The 20,768-nt window shown below is 36.3% G+C and overlaps 1 protein-coding gene across 13 annotated transcripts in view; it reads right to left on the bottom strand.

The window, feature by feature from the left end:
• The window catches only part of INVS (inversin), a 160,609-nt gene that overhangs the window by 73,159 nt on the left and 66,682 nt on the right, over positions 1 to 20,768 (bottom strand). For 11 of the 13 annotated variants that reach the window (XR_002336995.1, XM_021066620.1, XM_021066607.1 and 8 more), the window contains 4 exons: positions 13,841 to 14,014; positions 10,006 to 10,173; positions 5,023 to 5,203; positions 2,430 to 2,539 (listed from right to left, as the gene is read on the bottom strand). Coding sequence is in view for 12 of the 13 variants with exons in the window: in XM_021066620.1 (XP_020922279.1) it covers positions 2,430 to 2,539; positions 5,023 to 5,203; positions 10,006 to 10,173; positions 13,841 to 14,014 (633 nt within the window). In the remaining variant the exon portion in view is untranslated. Of the gene's footprint in view, positions 1 to 2,429; positions 2,540 to 5,022; positions 5,204 to 10,005; positions 10,174 to 13,840; positions 14,015 to 16,580; positions 16,723 to 20,768 lie in introns of all 13 variants that reach the window. The other 2 variants (XM_013993711.2, XM_021066638.1) reach the window with 1 other exon arrangement.

Genomic DNA, 20,768 nt, shown 5'->3' with positions numbered 1-20,768 from the left:
TTTTTTTTGCTTTCTTTTAATAATTTGCAAACATTTCTTTGTTGAATACGTTTTCTTATTAATGAATGTTTGCAAGGATGTTATGGGTCTTTCGTTGTTTATGAATTTTTGTTTGTTTGTTTGTTTGGTCCGCACCTGTGGCATATGGAGGTTCCCAGGCTAGGGGACCAATCAGAGCTACAGCTGCTGGCCTACGCCACAGCCACAGCAACGGCAGATCTGAGCCACATCTGCGACCTACACCATAGCTCACGGTAATGCTGGATCCTTAATCCACTGAGCGAGGCTGGGGATCAAACCCGCAACCTCATGGTTCCTAGTCAGATTCATTTCCACTGTGCCATGACAGGAACTCCTGTTTACGATGATTTTTTTTTTTTTAAGAGAATTACAACCTCTTGTGAGTTAATAGAATCTAAGGGATCAAGGGACTTGAAATTGAGCTTAGAAAATCTGCATAATTATTTAAAAAACTATTTCTGTAATTGGCATATTATCTACAGCAAGTGTTTCTTTTAATAAACATCTATAATGTTCTAGTATTCTTTCCTACTCCTCTTAGCATAGTTACTTAATTACTTGTTCTTGTACATATGTTAAATTTGGAGCCTAAAACCTGGGTTCAAGATTTTGGGCAAATCATTTAATCCCTTAGAACCTTAGTTTCCTCATTTGTAAATAGAAATACCATGTCTTTTCATAGGCCTGTGCTGGAATATGGACTGAATTCTGATTTTCATAGATTGACAAGACTAGGCCAATTGAATTTCTTATTTATTTGTAATAAGAATGAACTCCTCCTCAAAATCCTCTGTATTTTTCTGAGATCTTATATGACGGTTTATCAAAACTCTAGGTGATAAATAGACTAGATTTTTAGGAATGCCAGGAGGGAGGACTATAGCTATAGTGGCTCTGGGCACCAGAGAGAAAGAAAGGTGGGAAAAAACAGGTATTTTAGCAAGCCAAGTATTCAGTATATTCAATGGTGCATTTGGTGAGGTCAGGAAGGTGGAATTATGCTATGTTGAAGACGATATTCTTATAATTTAAAGAAACCAAGAGTTTCACTATGCACACCCATGTAGAAGGCATCAAAGTCCATTATGACTGCTTTAATATGGGTCTCTTTGGATGCGTCTCTAGTTCTTAGTGGCTGCTCATACCCAGGAAGCTGAAGCAGCCTAGACATTATTGTGCTTGCTGGAACAGGTGACATAATGGATAAGAAAGTGCTTTGTAAACTGTAAAGGGCAGTAAGGAAATAACTATATGATATCACTTACATCTGGAATCTAATACATGGCACAAATGAATCTTTCCACAGAAAAGAAACTCATGGACTTGGAGAACAGACTTGTGGTTGCCAAGGGGGAGGGGGAGGGAGTGGGATGGACTGAGAGCTGGGGGTTAATAAGTGTAATCTATTGCATTTGGAGTGGATAAGCAATGAGATCCTGCTGTATAGCACAGGGAACTAGATCTAGTCACTTGTGATGGAACATGATGGAGGGTAATGTGAGAAAAAGAATGTATATATATGTGTGTGTGTGTGTGTGTGTGTGTGTGTGTGTGTGTGTGTGTGTGTGTGTGTGTGACTGCGTCACTTTGCTGTACAATAGAAAACTGACAGAATACTGTAAACCAACTATAATGAAAAAAATAAAAAAAGAACTATTAATGATCATGAAAGGTGGGAAAAACCAGGATATACTAATAATTCATATTTTTTCTTCTCAGATATATAATAAAATTATTAGCACAAATAATAATAATGATGCAATCTCTTTTTTGGGTAGTCTCTAGGCCAAGCATTACACTAGGCACTGGTCATAAGTTTTCTCTAATTCTTAGAGTAATCCTGAAGGAAAAGGTATAATTATTTTCATTTTTACATATGAAGAAAGAGACTCAGTTAAGAAAATTGTATAAGGTCATGCTGCTAGCAAACTTCACAATCAGGATTTTACCTAAGGTCTGTCTAGTTCTAAAGCTTTGCCCACTACCTTCAGTACAATTACAGATTGCTAAACTCTAAGTTGTCCTTAGTGCCTTACAATTAACAAAAAGATGAAGTACACTGACAGCAAGGCAAACTATTACACTGAATAATAAAACAAAAATTCTTTAAAACTTCACATGTGACTAACGACTTTATAAAAATTAATATTATCACCTGATTCACAGTGAACAGTATAAGCAATTATTAAAAAAATAACTGCTACACAAACACACAAATGAATACATGTAACAGTGAAATCTGAAAGTCAGTGGATTGTATCAATGTCAATTTCCTGTTTATGACATTGTATTTACACTTTTGCAAGAAGTTATCAATGTAGTAAACTGAATGGGGGTACATAGAATTTTGCTGTTTGCTTCTTACAACTCAACATTTTTAAAAAAAGTAATTACGGTGATTTACTTACAGCAAAGTTACTCTGAGCTGCATAGTGCAAGGGTGTTGCTCCTTGGCTGTCAGATGGGATGGTTCCAGACTTATTTCTTTCTAAAAGGAGATGGACAATCTGTGCATGCCCTAAAAGCAGACACAAGGTAGTTATCACATAAAAGGACTATTCATCTATAATCCATTTAAAGGAAAGGGGTGAGAAAAACCACTAGCACATAAACCAGCATTTAAATGGTTTTGGAATGGTGGCCCCCGAACTGTCTCTCCTAACTTCTCATTGAAATACTATGATTGATGTGGCACAAAGGCAAAAGCTTACACTAAAATTTAACGCTTCAATCAGGAAGGAAATAACTAACTATCATTGCCAGATTGAGAAACAAACAAACAAAAAAACAAACCCTATCAGATATTGGCTCACTGCATTCCCTGGCTTCACCTTATAAAACTGCCTATAAAAAGGGAAGGAAGGTGCATTAGAAGTCAGTCCCTCTCAGTCATCGGTGTCCCTAGCCTCCAGGTTCCATTGCACAACCAGTCAGAACTGTACGGCTGTTCTCTCCAGCCATTCAGGAGAATTATAACACAATCTCTCGTAACCTCTGAGGCCTTCTCTCCATCCTCTCTAACCTCCCTCCCCCAATTTTTAAGCATCTACACAGTGATTTCAAATCCCAGGAAATAAGTGCACAGGAATGATGAGTTGGTTGTGGAAAAAAATGTTCTGCAATACATTCTGGAGGATGTAGATGTGGCCTTCACAAGTGAGGACCTGTAAAGAGGATCAAAGAATGAACAAGCCTGGTAACAGTATGTTTAGGATACCGGAATGTCACACATGCCATTGTTCATTATATAGGGAACCAGGCAGAAGAAGATTCCACATTAGCAGAGCAAGAATACACTGCATGAAAACCAGGCAGACAAAAAGGAATCTGAATGGGAGTTGAGCTCATCTATCTGCTCTCCAGCTATGGTTTGAGATAGAGTTCTCCATTAACACAAATGGGCAAAAGTACATCTTATCTTGTTTGAAAGATAAAGACAGAAATTCAGAAAAGGCTATATGAAAATATATTCAGGACAGGGAAAAGAAACACCATCAGAAAGAAAAAAGCATACCTCAGAAAATGATCTAGAGAAGGATCCAGAGGGAAATTTCAAGCAACTGTTTGGCATCCTTGACTTGTGGAAAGAGATGGTCTCTATGAAATGAGACAGAATATCCTAAGAAGAAGATAATCTGAAATGAAAATGTAAAGGAAGGAGGTAAAAAGGAAAAAAGCTGAGATAAAAAGAAATATGGATGAGAGAAGGAAATCAAAATATAACCTAAAATACAATCTACAAGAGGCAGAAAGAAGAAAGAAAGCAGAACTTGTGGAACAAAAAGGCAATTTAGTGTCATGGAGACAAATTTGCAAAGTCCTCCTAGAATGCAGAGGAAAAGAGATGAAACTGAACATTGAAATGAAACTGCAAAATAAATCTGACTATAAAACGGAATACAAATGTAAGCATCATTTTAAAAAGAGACAATACATAATTTAAAACTAAATTCGTGATAATAATGGTTTATTAATAATTACTAATATGAAACAATAACCGTCAAATTACATTAACATATGCAAAGAGTTATAAGTGAAAGTGTGCTAAAGTCCTCATTTTATCACAACTTTTTTTTTTTTTTTGCCATGCCCGAGGCATATAGAAGTTCCCAGGCCAGGGAGAGAACCTGCACCACTGAAGTGACCTGAGCCACAGCAGTGATAATGCCAGATCCTTAACCCGCCAGGCCACAGGGAACTCCTAAATTCCTCACTTTAAAAAGATGAGAATCGGTAGATGTAGTTTTTGCTCTTGACTCTGACTTGGGCTTTACAAAGTTTTTGATAAATTTAAAAGTAACTATTAGTAGAATCTAAAAACTCTCCCAAAACATTAGGCAATTCCAAACCAAATAACAACAAATATAATCCATATGCCACAAGGCAGAAAACAAAAGAAACAGAAAAAAACCCAAATAAGGAAAAGACTAAAACACAGCTAATACTCAAAGAGCAGAATAATGAAAAAAAGATTAATTTATACAACTTATAATAATGAATATGAATGGGTAAAACTCCTTCACTAAAAGAGAAAGACTCTCAGATTGCCAAAAATTAGTCTTATACAAATATATACATACTTTCTCTTCTAAAAAAGCGATCCCCAAAAAGGTTAAGAAAAAGACATATTAGGGAATAGGAAGAAAAGAAAACCAAATATCATAGTATTACCACAAACATAAAATTAAAGCCCTTCTCCCAAAAAGCAAAGGCAATGAATGTGAAAATTATTTTAAATTTACATGTCAATGAATGTACTTTAATTTATAATAAAAATGAAAAGCTAGGACACAATGTTGAAATAATACATAACAGAATATACTTACATTGCTAAAATTTAAGCATACAACAGGGATTTTAGGTATAAAATGCCACACGTCAATGAAAAATTAATATAATTAAATAGGAGGTGGGAGCTGACAGAGGGAGAGAAGCCAAGGAAAATTCCTATACTCATGCAGTTCCTCCTACTGTTGATACCTGGTTTCACACTTAACTTACCTAGTAAAGCTGCCCAGTGAAGAGGGGTTCGAAATAAGTTATCATAGGATGTTATATTGCAGCTTTCGTATGAGGTCAAGACATCAACCACTGTCACATTCCCATCAGCGACTGCAAAGTGAAGAGGTGTTCGACCCTCGTAGTCTTGCCAGTTCAGTAAAGACTCTGTTGGAGCAGCATCCTGTTTTTAAGGAACCAGAGGCTTCAAACATGCATGGAATCCTCAATAATTCACATTTGACATAAGCATTAGCTGAGCAAATTTTTTTTTTTTTTTAGGCCCGCACCTGCAGCATATGGAAGGCTAGGGGTCAAATCTGAACTGCAGCTGCCTGCCTACAGCACCACAGCTACAGCAACCCCAGATTTGAGCTGCATCTGCAACCTACATCATAGCTGGATGGCAATGCTGGATCCTTAACCCACTGAGCAAGGCCAGGGATTGACCCTGCATCCTCATGGATCCTGGTCAGGTTCGTTACTGCTGAGCCACAACAGGAACTTTAAACTGAGCAACTTTTGAAACCTATATATTCTCTCTCAGCAGAAATAAAGTGATAAAATTCCAGAAAATAGTATATAGTCTAAATCTGTAAAAGCTTATTTTCATACTTAACTACAAAAAGTACAGAAAAGATCCAATAAACAATATATACTATCTAGATTAAACAGAAATCAACATTTTGCCTAAAGTGCTTTTTATATCTATTATGGATTCAGCTAAAGCCATATGTTTTTTTTTTTTTTTTTGTCTGTTGTTGTTGTTGCTATTTCTTGGGCCGCTCTCGCGGCATATGGAGGTTCCCAGGCTAGGGGTTGAGTCGGAGCTGTAGCCACCAGCCTACGCCATAGCCACAGCAACGCGGGATCCGAGCCGCGTCTGCAACCTACACCACAGCTCACGGCAACGCTGGATCGTTAACCCACTGAGCAAGGGCAGGGACCGAACCCGCAACCTCATGGTTCCTAGTCGGATTCGTTAACCACTGCGCCACGACGGGAACTCCTAAAGCCATATGTTTTGTATTTTTGCTTCATATATGTACATCCATAAACAATAGATAAACCTTGTATGTGTGTTTTCAATACTTATGCATTATACCATGTACACCCCGAATCTCTCTTTCAACATTACACTTTTGAATTTTTTTCTTTCAACACTATACATTTGGGTATATATGTTGATACAATTCCATTTGTTAGACTACAGTTTAGTTACCGATTCTCCAACTAAAGGACATTAGGTTATTTACATTTTTTCCACTATTAAAATAATGCTGCAATAAATATACTTTCTTTACATGTACCCTTATGGCATACATATGAGATTTTTCTCTAGCCAGATGTTCAAGGGAAATTGCTGGTCTGAAGGGTACCTGTACCTCCAATTAGGTATTGTCAAACTACTCTCCAAATGGTTGTATTAATTAGCATATCCATGATAAATACGCAAAAGTTTATATTTCCCCACATGCTGACACAAATTAACTACTTGGTATTATCAAATTTACTGGTAGTCTGGAGTTAATAGATGCAAACTATTGCATTTGGAGTGGATAAGCAATGAGATCCTGCCGTATAGCACAGGGAACTAGATCTAGTCACTTGTGATAGAACATGATGGAGGACAATGTGAGAAAAAGAATGTATATATATGTATGTGACTGGGTCACTTTGCTGTGTAGTAGAAAACTGATAGAACACTGTAAACCAACTATAATGGGAAAGAAATCATTCAAACAAACAAACAAAAAACAATATTTTTCTCCTTGTAAATATGAAAAGCATTTCACTAATGGTTAATTTATATTTCTTTTATGAATAAGGTTGAGATTTTTTATCATATATTTATTGGATATTTCATTTAAATTGACAATTCATAACACTTATCCATTTTCCTACTGGATCTTTTTTTTTTTTTTTTTTGTCTTTTTTTGTCATTTCTTGGGCCGCTCCTGTGGCATATGGAGGTTCCCAGGCTAGGGGTCCAGTGGGAGCTGTAGCCATCGGCCTATGCCAGAGCCACAGCAACTCGGGATCTGAGCCATGTGTGCAACCTACACCACAGCTCACGGCAATGCCGGATCATTAACCCACTGAGCAAGGCCGGGGATCGAACTCGCAACCTCATGGTTCTTAGTCGGATTCGTTAACCACTGCGCCATGACGGGAATTCCTCTACTGGATCTTTGTAGCAGATGTGATGTACTGCTTTGGTCCCCCTTCAAGACTTCCCCAGCTGCTGCTAGGGCTGCCAGCAGATAACCCTCTACTGTCAGCCTTTTGGAATTGCTTCAGCTAAAGGGAGTAACCTCACTCAGCATCAGGTCCCTTCTTAGGTTAAGACACATCCACAGCCAAGCTCTCTTGCCCCAATTTGAAAACTCTCTGAAGGGCCATCCTAGATTTAGAACTGCCTATACGTCAGTGTATTTTACAAAAGATAGGGGCATAAAAGGTATTATAAACACTACAATAAAAAAAGGAGAAGTAGAATATTACCACAATGGTATTCTAGGCCCTTGAGTCTCCCAAGGACTAAGATGTGTTTATAAGGGAAAAAAATGCCAAAGGTGTGAGGAAATAAGACATTTTGAGTAAGAATAATCTTTCAAGGACTTTAGATCTTGGAATTAACACATAAAGAATATAAAATAACTATCCATGAAATATGTAGGAAAATAAAAAATGAAATTAAAGGTGAACAAGGAACGAAAACTATCAAAATGACCAGGCAGATCTGAAAAAGAAGCAAATTAAACTTTTAGAAGTGAAAATATAATCACTACGATCAAAGACTCAATGAATAAAGTAAACAAGAGACTGGACTCAGCTGAAGAAAGACTTGGTAAATTGGAAGGCAGATTTGATGTAACTACCCAGAATGGAGCAGAGAGGGACAAGAAGGTAGAAATGTAAAAAAGAAGTTGAGACATGAAATGGAAAGATCTAAAATATGTATTACTGGAGGCCCTATAGGCAGGGATAGAGAGAATGAAAGAGAGGCAATATTTACAGAGATAAGGGCTAAATATTTTCCAGAACGGAGATGCAATAATCAGAATGTATGCCAAACAGGGGAAAAAAAAAAAAAGTCACACTAGACACATGTAGTAAAACTGTAGGATGCCACACAGAAAAAAAAAAATTACGTCTTTTTTTTTTTTTTTTTGGTCTTTTTAGGGCCACACCCGCAGCACATGGAGGTTCCCAGGCTAGGGGTCTAACCAGAGCTGTTGCTGCTAGCCTACACCACAGCCGCAGCAACGCCAGAGCCGAGCCATATCTGGGACCTACACCACAGCTCACGGCAACGCTGGATCCTTAACCCACTGAGCGAGGCCAGGGATTGAACCAAAACCTCATGGTTCCTAGTTGGATTCATTAACCACTGTACCACGATGGGAACTCCTAGAAAAAAATTTTAAAAGCAGCCTGAGAGAAAAGATAGATCATCTATAAAGAAATAACAGATCAATAACAGATACTTCAAGAGGAACAATGAAAGGTAGAAAGCAAAATGACAAAAATTGCAACAGAAGAAAGGGTGGGGGAAAAAACTGTAACTGCAATGTATACATCTAAGGATAACCTGACCCCCTTGCTGTACAGTGAGAAAAAAAAAAATGACAAAAATGACAAAATGAAAGAGCTGAGAAAAGTAACTGTAATGACTTAGAAATATGCATACAGGAAAACTGCACATTCAAGAACATGGTGGAAATGCAGACATTCTTAACAAATAAAATTAGGGAGTTTACCATTGTAGAGCTACACTAAAGGAAGTTCTAAGAATTATATTTCAGGAAGTAAGATAGTAACTGTAAAAGGAAAAATTGAGATTCAAGAAGAAATGCAGAGCAAAGAAATTAGTTAACATGTATATAGAAAGAAATTATTGTATAAATAAAATATTAATATATTTTAGTTTAATTTGTATATTATAGGCAAATAGAACTAAATATTAGACTACCATAACATGTAAGTTGGAATTTAAGGAGTTATTAGAAAACCTCAAAGACTCTACTGACAAATATTCAAAAAAATTTGTTAACAAAAAAGTATAACAAATTGATTAGATATATAATTGATCGCCAAAAGTATCAACTGCATTTCTATACACCTGCAACAACCAGTTAAAAACATAGTGTAGATATGCTTCTAAAAAGTTCAAAGCAGCATTGTTTCTAAATAGTAAAAAATAGAAAACAGTTCCAAACACCCGTCAATAACAGACTAATGTAGGTCATTTAATTTTCACAAAATGGAATACTATACAGCAGTAAAAAGTAATACATGACAGCTACTCACAGCAACACAGATAAAATCACCATAACACTGAGCAGGAGAAAAGTATGTTATGGAAGAATACATGCAGTATAATTCTATGTACCTAAAATTCAAAAGCACTAAAAACAAAACAACCTATTGTTAGGGATACAAACATATGCCACAAAACTAAAATGAAAATCAGCGAATGATAAACACAAAATTGAGGATAGTGGCTACCTCCAAGAAAAGAGAAAATACCCAGGGAACTTCAAAGGTGATGGTAATGTACTTGGCTCCTCAGCTCAGTGATGAGTAACAAGTTTCCTTCTTCTTTATACCTTATATGTATACCTTATATTATTGTATAAATATTCATTTATATATACTTACTATTTAATAAGAACAAGTATAAGACAAAGTCAGGGACGATAAATATAAATTTAGAAAAGTAGTTGATGGGGGACAGGAATGAGCATGGCGCAGCAGGGGAGAATGCATTTGGAAACTGGCACATAGGACACGTCTGTGTGATCTTACATAGCAGCATTAAAATGTTGTGTTGGTTGGGTGATGAGTGCACAAGTTTGTTGTATTCTTTTGCTTCATAATTTGATGGTGTGTCATATACATGCTTTTGCATATATTGGATATTTCATAATACAATTTTTTTTTGGAAAGGCTACCCAGGTTAGCAGCACCACTTGTACCCACCAGAATGCACCGCACAGTATGAACAGCACTTGGGTCTTTGTGGTTGGCTGCCCAGTGAAGTGGGATCTTGCCTTCAACATCAGGAATTCCAATGTTGGAATCATGCTTGATGAGCAGCTTCACATGCTCAGGGTTATTGTAGTAGGCACTCCAATGCAGAGCTGTTTGCTGCAAAATTGAGAGATTCTCAAAATAACAACAACAATAATAACAGTAATAGTGACAACATAAAGTTTCCCCAGCTTTTATGGTGTGACAGGCACTGTCGTAAGAGCTCTTTATGTTTTATCTCCTGTAATTGTCATGACAATTCCAGGAAATGAGTACTCTTGAATTTGCATGCGATTGATAAGGAAACTGAACAGAGATTTTAACTCAGGCAGTCTGACTCCAGAATCTAATGTCTTAATCCTGGCGGGGATTTAGGTAATCAAGTACAAATAAATGGTAATACTGAGAAAGAGAAAAGCTGCCCAATACTTTATGAATAATTACCAACAAAGTAGGTGATAGTCTTAATTTTTAATTAAAAAAATTTTTTTTTGTCTTGTTAGTGCTGCACCCTCAGCATGTGAAAGTTCTCAGACTAGGGGTCAAAATAGAGCTACAGCTGCCGGCCTATACCGCAACCACAGCAACGCCAGATCTGAGCCGCATCTGGGACCTACACTGCAGCTCATGGTTACCACTGAACCACAAGGGGAACTCCCTAAGTGATGGTCTTGATACTGCAGTAATCACCTTAAGAATCTGATGGAAGATTTTAAATTTTAATATCTACCAGAAAAACATCCATGCATAGGAAATCATGGATCTGGAATCTACTTACGATATCAAAGGATAAATTTAACTACAATTTTACAGGATAAATTATTAGATCTACTTACTGACATTAAGACCCATTTAGAAAATATAGCAACAACTGCTTTATTTTAGATAAAAGTTAAAAATGAACATCCTGAATTTTTTGATGTTACTTTAAAATCTCTTCTGTCATTCTCATCAACTTACTGTTTTCCCTATTAGGAGAATTATTAAGAAAACACACAGAACCTGTTTAGATATACGTTATCCCTTACAAGTATCACTGTCGTCAAGTCACTCTAGAATTAGTTCATTTAACAGCAGGAACCAATCTCATTTGTCATGTTAAAAACTTTAAATGTTGACATATGTGGTATTTATTCAAAGTGTACCTATTGGCATCTAATATGAAGAATTATTATCTAACTCATTACTTTTTGTTTAGTGATAAGTGTAGAACAAAAAAGTCACAAATATCATTGCAATTAAGAGCCTATAACTACATTTTCACTAAACATGTATAGTTTCTGTGATTCTTTTCTTTTCCTATGTTATGTTTGTTCCGAATGTATTTACTGAAACATATTATGCCTACTGAATCTAACAGTAAAAAGTTTGGGGTTGTAATTTTTTTACATGTTTGTTTTTTCTTTTTCTAGTAATTCTTCTTCTTTTTTTTTTTTGACCATGGTAAAATGTACATAACATGAAATTTACTGTTTTAACTATTTCTAAGTGAAGAATTCAGTAACATTAAGTATATTCACATTGTTGTGCAACCATTAGCACCATTCACTCCTAGAATTTTTCATCTTCCCAAACTGAAACTCCCTATCTGTTTAACAATAACTTCCAAGTCCCACCTCCTTCCCATCCCCTGGCAACCAGTATACTTTCTACAAATCTGATTCCTAAGTGGAATCATACAATATTTGTCCTTTTGCGTATGACTTATTTCACTTTGCATGTGTCCTCAAAGTTCATTCTTGTAGCATGTAGCACGAAGCATGTGTCAGAATTCCATTCATTTTTAAGCCTAAATAATATTCCATGGTATGTATATACTGCATTTTGTTTATTCAGCTGTCAATAGACATCTGAGTTGTTTCCATTTTCTGGCTATTGTGAATAGTGCTGCTATAAACATGGATATACAAAGATCTGTTCGTGCTCCTGATTTCAATTCTTTTGGGTATATAACCAGAAGTAGATTTACTGGATCATATAGTAGTCCTATATTAACTTTTTTGAGGAATTGACACATTGTTTCCCACAGGGGCCATACCATTTTACACTCCTACCAGCAGGGCACAAGGCTTCAAATCTCTCCATGTTCTCACCAACACTTGCTATTTTTGTTTTTTGTTGTTATACCTATCCTAAAGGATGTGAAGTGCTATCTCATTGTAGTTTTTTATTTGTGTTTCTCTAATGATTAGTAATATTGAGCATCTTTTCATGTGCTTATTGGCTATTTGAATATCCTCTTTGGAAAAAGGTCTATTCAAGTTCTTTGCCTATTTTTAAATTGGGTTGTTTGTCTTTTTGTTGTTCATTTTTAATGTATTTTATACAAGTATTGGTCCATGACAGATTAGAAATTTAAAAAAAAAAAAAAACAGATCCTTCACCTCAGCTGGTTTGAGACGTACTGCTCTAGGCTTTTGCTCTTCTTTCTTCTCTGTGTCTGCCTGGACTATCCAGATCCATTTTCCATCTATCTGACTGAATTACCTCCCATTCTTGTTCAATAACAGAAGAATATACAGGAATTAGAAGACAGCAGGAAGTTCATAGAATATATCGGGGAAGACATGAAGCCCAAAGACAGTAGTAGCTTCTTATGTGATTAATGGGTCTTTGTAGATTGATCCCAGTGCTTTTCCACTGAAATATTAGCACTATAAATGCTGTGAGTTAAGAATAACATTAATTTACAAGAGTTGTAAAAGAAAGTTAAAGATGATTTCAGAACTTTGGGTTATATGAGTCACTACTAAATAAAATCTAAAATTCACATAAAGAACATGATGAAAACGCAAAAATTATTGAACATAAACCTAGTGAATTAATCATAAGAGTTTTAATTACATAGGAATGCTAGCATTAGTAAGACTCTAAGTGCCTGATGAAAAGGAAGAGGATGATTGCATTTGTCTGACTAAAGACCACATTTTTTTTTCCTGTAAAGAATGATCAGAGCATTGATCAAAACAGTGACCAATGTGTACAATATGTTAAAATTCAGGAAGCAGGGAAGATAATAAATCCTAGTAAAAATGCCAGAGCAGATGTTAGAATCAAAAGAAACATAATAATGATAATTTTACAGTTAACATTTATTGCAAGCATACTATGCACTAGGCATTGTGCTAACCACTTCATTAGGTATCACCTCATTTTATCTTCAATAAACTTATCATCTCCCTTTTCACATATGATAAAATTGAGGCAGTTAAGTAATTTGTCCAAAGACACAGAACAAGTGGTGGCTTCCACACTGAAACCCAAGAAGAATGGTGCCAAAGCCCAGGTCATAAAAGCACTGTGCACTTAGTCCATGACCCGGGGCCTCTGTCCACCACAAATCTAACCACCTATAGCCCCCATCATGACTAGCAATCAGATACTGAGTTTTGGAGTTAGATAGGACTGGCTTTGAATTACAGTCCTGACACTTGGATCTTGGGCAGGATCTTAATCTTTTTGAGCTTTAGTTTCTTCATATGTAAAAAGATAATACTACCCACCACACATGGTTGTTGGGAGATAAAATGACAGAATTTAAGTGAAATACTTTACTGGAGTGTATGGAGACTTGGAATTGTTCTACCATGCAGGAGTGGTAATTTAGGTTTTCTTTCTTGAGGCTTTACATCATAAAATAAAGCATTCGCTTTCTGCTCTTTTTTTATTTTTTCATGAAGAAGGTTTATTTTGCAGATAAAATTCATTGAGAAAAAAATAAAAGAAAAAGAAAAAAGAAAGAAATTATCGGCTCTATTTGTTTTTGATTTTGACAGTCTGTTACCTTGTTTTTATCCTGTGTATCCACTTCTCCTGGTGCCATAAACTTCAGCAGAAGCGCCAAACATTTAGGGCTCTTGTGCCGGGTAGTCAAGTGTAAAGGAGTCATTTCTTCTAAATCCTTCTGCATCCAGTTTGCTCTACGTGTAAGCAGAAGTTTCATGAAACGATAATTTCCCTAAATAAAAAACAAAAGGCAATAAGAAGTAATTCAGTTTGGTGTCCAAAACACTTTTTCATTTAAAAATTTTCTTTTTTTCTTTTCTTTTTTTTTTTTGTCTTTTCTAGGGCTGCACCCCTGGCGTATGGAGGTTTCCAGGCTAGGGGTTGAATCTGAGCTGCAGCCACCGGCCTACACCACAGGCACAGCAACGCCAGATCATTAACCCACTGATCGAGGCCAGGGATTGAACCCACAACCTCATGATTCCTAGTCAGATTTGTTAACCACTGAGCCACGACAGGAACTCCCAATTTTAAAATGTTTTAAGCATTTAAATTATTCTGCTAGAGAAATAACATTCAGATAAATTACCAAAATGAAAAATGCTTATAATTCTACCATTTTATGAATTGTTTTATTTTTTCATGTTTCTTCCACCCTCTAGTTTTTTTTTTTTTTTTTTTTTTTGTCTTTTTGCTATTTCTTGGGCCGCTCCCGCGGCATATGGAGATTCCCAGGCTAGGGGTCTAATTGGAGCTGTAGCCACCAGCCTACACCAGAGCCACAGCAACGTGGGATCCGAGCCGTGTCTGCAACCTACACCACAGCTCAAGGCAACGCCGGATCGTTAACCCACTGAGCAAGGGCAGGGATCGAACCCGCAACCTCATGGTTCCTAGTTGGATTCGTTAACCACTGCGCCACGACGGGAACTCCCCACCCTCTTTCTATACATATATAGTTTACTTAGGAGCTAATCAATATTTCATTATGTTAAGGAAGATGTTGTCTTTAAACATCTTATTATTATTTATAATATTTTCTTTTATAGAAAATGCTACAATGTATGTAACTTTATAGTTTTTTAAAAATATAATAAATTATCAGGAACCAAAATACTGATACAAAGGAGTTTGTGAATTTTATGGTTTTTGGTGAATTTTCCAAATTGCTACCTAGTAGCAACAATGTATGAATGTATTAATTTCAGCACAATCTAGCCTGCATAGCACATATTATTCATATTCAAAATATAGTAACTTTGTGAAATAAGCAGAGGTTTTTTTTTTTTTTTTTAATGGCTGCTCCTGTGCCATATGGAAGTTCTCAGGCCAGGGACTGAACCCGAACTGCAGTTGAGAACTACACCACAGCTGTGGCAATGCCAGATCCTTTAATTCAGGGCACCCAATGGCATTGAAACCATGCCTCCACAGTGACCTGAGCTGCTGCAGTCAGATTCTTAGCCCACTGCACAATAGCAGGAACTCCAAAATAAGCAGAGATTTTAAATCCCAATTTACAAGTGAGGGAAGTGAGATTCAAAGGGGTTAAGTATTTTGTTCACGATCATCTGGTTAATAAGGAAAAGGTGGTTAGTTTTCTTGACAAGAGCTATTTACAGGTACAACTAAGGGAGAAGCACAGCTTCCTCAAAGTTCAGGTCCTAGACTCATACGGTTGCATAAATACCAACCCAGAAGACACTTAGGCCACCCACTTGCAACCAATGCTTTCCACAACAGTTAAATCCTCCACTCTGGCAGAATCAACCCATCTGGAGAAAAAAGTTTAGTTATAAGGGTTAGAATAATACACTAGTGGAGATTCAAGTTCACCATTATATAGCATGTCTGTATGAGCTTTTAAATCCTTGAAAAATATTTCTACTGAGCTCTTTCCCAAGATGTAGTTCCATATTTCCAATTCCAGTTGGAGCCTTCAATTTGCCCGTTATCATCGATATTTCAAAGTCAGTATGAACAAACTGCATTGCATGTTGAAGTTTTCTGCCTACTTCATGTCTGTTTTTCTCTCTGTGTTCAAAGCATAGTGGCAGGAAGAGTTATCTACCTTTTTCATCTTCTGAGATCCTCTACTTTCTTAATGATGTTGGAAATGTGGCCTTTAAGTATAATAATATGTTAATGTTCTACTATCAGAGGCTATCAGTGTTAATAAGGAAGACAATTATTAATTGAGCAGGTCCCCCACTGCGGTGAAAGTGAGGCTCTAAGGCAAAGGGGACTAGCTAGTGAAATGAAGAATGAATGCCTGCTTGCCTACAGAGGTAGAGACAGAATTCAACTCAGTCCAGGATTGGGGCAGAGATAAGGCAGAACAAGGCTGGGAAAAGGGTGCATAAGACTGTCTCTATTAGATGGGTAAACTTGGAATGGACTGAAAAACAAACTGATGAGGCTCAATTATTTCCCTTCAGAAGGGCTTTCCTTGACCACCCTAAGTAGAACTTACTTTATTCTTCTCTACTGTAGAACCCTTTAATTTCCTTCAAAGTACTTTTCCTAGTTTATAGTTCCATATATATTTGTTCATTTCCCTTCACTGAGATCTCCCCCACAGGCAGTAAGCATCATGAAGGCAGAGACTATGTTTCATTGACTGCTGTGCTAGATGTGGTCCCTGGCACATGATAGGTGCTTAATAAATACTACTTGAAGGACTGAGTGAAAGAGGAAATGAAATAACTTTTACAGTTTTTTTTAATTTAAAAATTCTTATTTATGGTTACTAAATTAGAATCTTAATTCTCAAATATCTGGTATTTGGTTACTCTTACTTTTTAATGTTTCCTTTGTCTGAGCTTCAGTCAGTGTGGACATCATTTATCTGGATTTTCTCATTTCAGCTATGCCAGCTTTTTAGAAGGTGCTAAAATTTCCTCAAGAGGGCACTCTGCTCTAAATCTCTTGCCATCTTTCCTTTGAAAAAAGAAAAAATGCCCAGGAAAAATAAATCCATGTGGTACTTCATACCAAAAAATAAGGTTTGACCTTTCTGAGTATAACATTTCAAATTTTACAGAATAATTCATCATGACCTTTGAAAGATATTCAATCGGACAATCATTGTGATTTTGAAATTTAAAGGAAAAAAGATAGGAGAAGAAGAAAACTAGAATATGATGAGGGGATGGCTACTGAGTTGTAGACACAGTGCTTAGTATATTTATACTTTGCATTATTCTGGCAATTCTACCTACACAAAACGTGGTAAATCTCAGTAATAATTATTCACTCATTCAAGCGTCATTGAGTCTTACTACAAGGCAGGTAAATAGTAAAATGTTTGTACTTTACTTATTTCAAAGCTCTTTGACATAGATTTCATCTTTGCTCCTTAGAGAAGTATCACGGAAAATTTTTACACATTAAATAAAGTATCTTCCGTGATTCTATTTCCTCATCTTTAAAATACAAATAATAGTGCCTGAGATTCTTATGCATATGAAATGATAAAGATAATATTTGTAAAGTACTTAGAATAATACACAAAGCGAATACTCAGTAAATGTTTGCTGATTTTACTCTAAACAATTTTCTAATGTGGAGGAGGCAACAGAACATAGATGGTCAAGTGAAACCAAGAATGACTCACGGCATGTACAGAAAGATTTGATTGAACATAGCATACACAATTCAGCTAGTGCTTAAGGAGAGAGCTAAGGTTAGGAATAGGTAAAAGTAAAAATAGCTGGAATTGTGTATAAGTAATGGTTTTTCTGATTTTTTTTTTTTTTACACTGAGAATGATGTCTATATTCTACTTACAGATAATGGTGATACAGTACCAACAAGAATATACACAGTAGGAATTTAGCTGGTACCCTGCATAAAGGCCAGCTATATATGATCAGGCCAGCTTCTATTCCAAAGACACATGAGATAATAGCTACGAATGCTGGGACTAGAAACAATGTAATCCATTTGGATCAATGTCAACCTCCTTGGTCTCTTGAACAAGCATTACTAAATGCCCAGTGTATGCAAACTCAGTTCTGAGAATGAACAGAGGGGGCAGACAACTCTTAGAGTTAAAAATCAGGTGAGTATTTCTAGTATTCAGAGTATTATTAGTTTGAGGCAGCAAGTTATTTTGATAACTCTCCAAAGACTAGAAGACCCTGGGAACCCAGGCTACTTTGCTTCCCATAAAGGACCCTCTGTACAAAAAAGCAAGCAAACAAAATGTCTTAATATTTTCTCACTATGGCTTGAAATTATGACTTCTTAAGTTTTCAAGTTTACTCTTATAACACAAATAGTTTTGGGAGGCTTTGGAAGTTAATAATTTAGTATCCTCTCTTGCACAGAACCTGATCCTGAGGTAAAGACTGTTTTGGGATCTGATTTTATAATTTCTGACTGAGTAGGAAATAGTATAAGAATTAAAGAGCTGACAGACTAAAAGAGTATATATTCTTAAGAAAATTCTGGTGGTATGTGAACAGAAGTGAGAGCTAAAGCTACAAAAAAGTCCTGATTTCATCACTAAAAGGACATAAACTCTGATACGACGAGGTCTACTATGCCACTGAAATGTGAAAATATTTCCTTGGGTTTCTGAAACATTGAAGAAGATATTTTTCCATTTTTGTTCTTGTTTCTGTTGTTCTTACATACTAACAACCCTCATCTTCATCCTCTCTGTAATCAATAACACCAAGAGCTTCTTCTGCCTGTAATGTAAATGACTATGACATTTGGGTTTCCCCCAAATACATGATAAGAAGTATAATATCTGAAAGAGCAGAAGAGAATGAAAAAGCTCTCTGACCTGGAGAATAGCACTCAGAATTAATCTGGGAAACAAATCAACAAAATGCCACTTTCAAGCTCATGTTTTGTCTTTCCAATTCTCTATGATGAACTTGTTTTTTAAGGAAAAGCCATTAAATCTTTTTTTTTTTTTTTTCCTTTCCCTCTAGGTCATGGCCATGGCATGCAGAAGCTCCTGGGCTGGGGATCGAACTTGCATCATAGCAGTGACCAGAGCCATAGTAGTGACAACACTGGATCCTTAACTTGCTAGGCCTTCAGAGAACTTCAAAAGTCATTTAATCTTGATAACAATAATATAGAAGTTTTGAGTGAAATACTTTGATACTTTGCTTTAAGGTTTTCATTTTTAATAAATAAAACAGGAATTCCCTGGTGGCCTAGCAGTTAAGGATTTGGCATCTCTGCTCTGGCTCGGGTTTGATTCCTGGCCCATGAGCTTCTACATGCTGTGGGTGTGGCCAAAAAAAAAAAAAGAAAGAAAGAAAACATTACATATACGGTTAATACTCCCTTTCTGCCTGTCCTCAGTTTTATTACCTTTTCTCCCTCTATGGAGACTACTATTCTGAAATTGGTGGTTATCATTCCAATGAATGTTTTGATACACTTTATTTCTTATAAATACATGTATTCATAAACTATAGAGTATTATTTTACTTTTTCAATCTTTACATAAGTAGCCCTACATGAATCACTTGCTACCTTTTACTTAAAGCAATATTATTTATTTATTTTATTTTTTGTCTTTTTAGGGATGCACCTGCACCACATGGAGGCGCCAAGTCTAAGGGTTGAATTGGAGCTGTAGCCACCAGCCTACGCCACACCCACAGCAATGCGGGATCTGAGCTGCATCTGCAACCTACACCACAGCCCATGGCAACGCCAGATCCTTAACCCACTGAGTGAAGCCAGGAATCAAACCTGCATCCTCATAGATAATAGTCAGATTTGTTTCCGCTGAGCCATGGTAAGAACTCCCAAAGCAATATTTTTTAGAGACATCAAAGTTGCTTTGGTTCATAAATTTTCATTGGAAAAAGCATTCTGTCATATGAAAATAATATATTTATTATTCCCTAAGGGGATATTTGCATGTTTCTCATTTTTCACTATTACAAGCAACATTGTAAGGAATTTTCTCCTACACATCTGGAAAATGTGCCAGAATTTCTGAAATTGCTGGGCTAAGATTGTTCTCGCAAGTAGCCACTGCAATTCACAGTCCCACCAATCATGTCTGAGACTTGTTTCCCCACATCCTCTTCACACTTGGTTTTGTCAGACTTGCTAATTTTTGCCAATATAATGGGTATATAATTATGTTTAACCACGGATTTAATTTTCATCTCCCTTCTTGAGGTAGAATGTCTCTGTTGGCTATTTGTTTCTTCTTTTGTGTAAAGCCTTTTTGGGTTGTTTACCCATTTCCCCAGTGAGCTATTTGTCTTTTTTCTTACTGAGCTGTATGAGTTATTTACATATTCTGGATATTAATTCTTGGCTTATTTTGCAAATAATGTCACTTTTTTGTGTGGCTTTTCTTTTTGCTTTGTTTATGCTCTTCAGCTAGGAATGAATTCATGATCTGAATGATGATACTGTTAGTCATCTTAGCACTAGATTTCTTCATGTATTTTGTTTGCTAGCTCATTTTAAAGAGAAGATTGCAGTTATTTCTTGTTTATTGTGTTTTTCTTTTTCTTATTTTCCCCTCTTTGTTCCCCCTTATAGCTGCTAACACCTAGCTCCTGGTCCATTATAGGAATTGGTTCTTATAATGATCTTTTGCAGCCCCGTGTCTAGTGATATTAGGGGTGTCACAGTTACTGGCACAGAGCTAGGGGGCACCTTCCTGGTACTGAGGCTTGATCATTGTCCTACTCCTGCCACTTCTCTAAAACAGCTTCCTCTAAAGTTATAGCCTCATATTAAGGCAAAGAATATTCCTCAATTTCAAGTATTTTCCTGGCTTTAGTGTGAATAGAACCACTTTTCACTTACTTATTAGGAAAAAAAGGGAGTATATCTGAAATCTTATTCTATAAGACTGCTGTCTGTTAAGTGCCTTAATCATTAACTAAGTATATCTTACTTATTAGGAAAAAAAGGGAGTATATCTGAAATCTTATTCTATAAGACTGCTGTCTGTTAAGTGCCTTAATCATTAACTAATTTCTAGACAA

This window comes from Sus scrofa, chromosome 1 (assembly GCF_000003025.6).
Source record: "Sus scrofa isolate TJ Tabasco breed Duroc chromosome 1, Sscrofa11.1, whole genome shotgun sequence".
Taxonomy (NCBI): domain Eukaryota; kingdom Metazoa; phylum Chordata; class Mammalia; order Artiodactyla; family Suidae; genus Sus; species Sus scrofa.
This window is presented reverse-complemented; position numbering and strand designations above follow the sequence as displayed.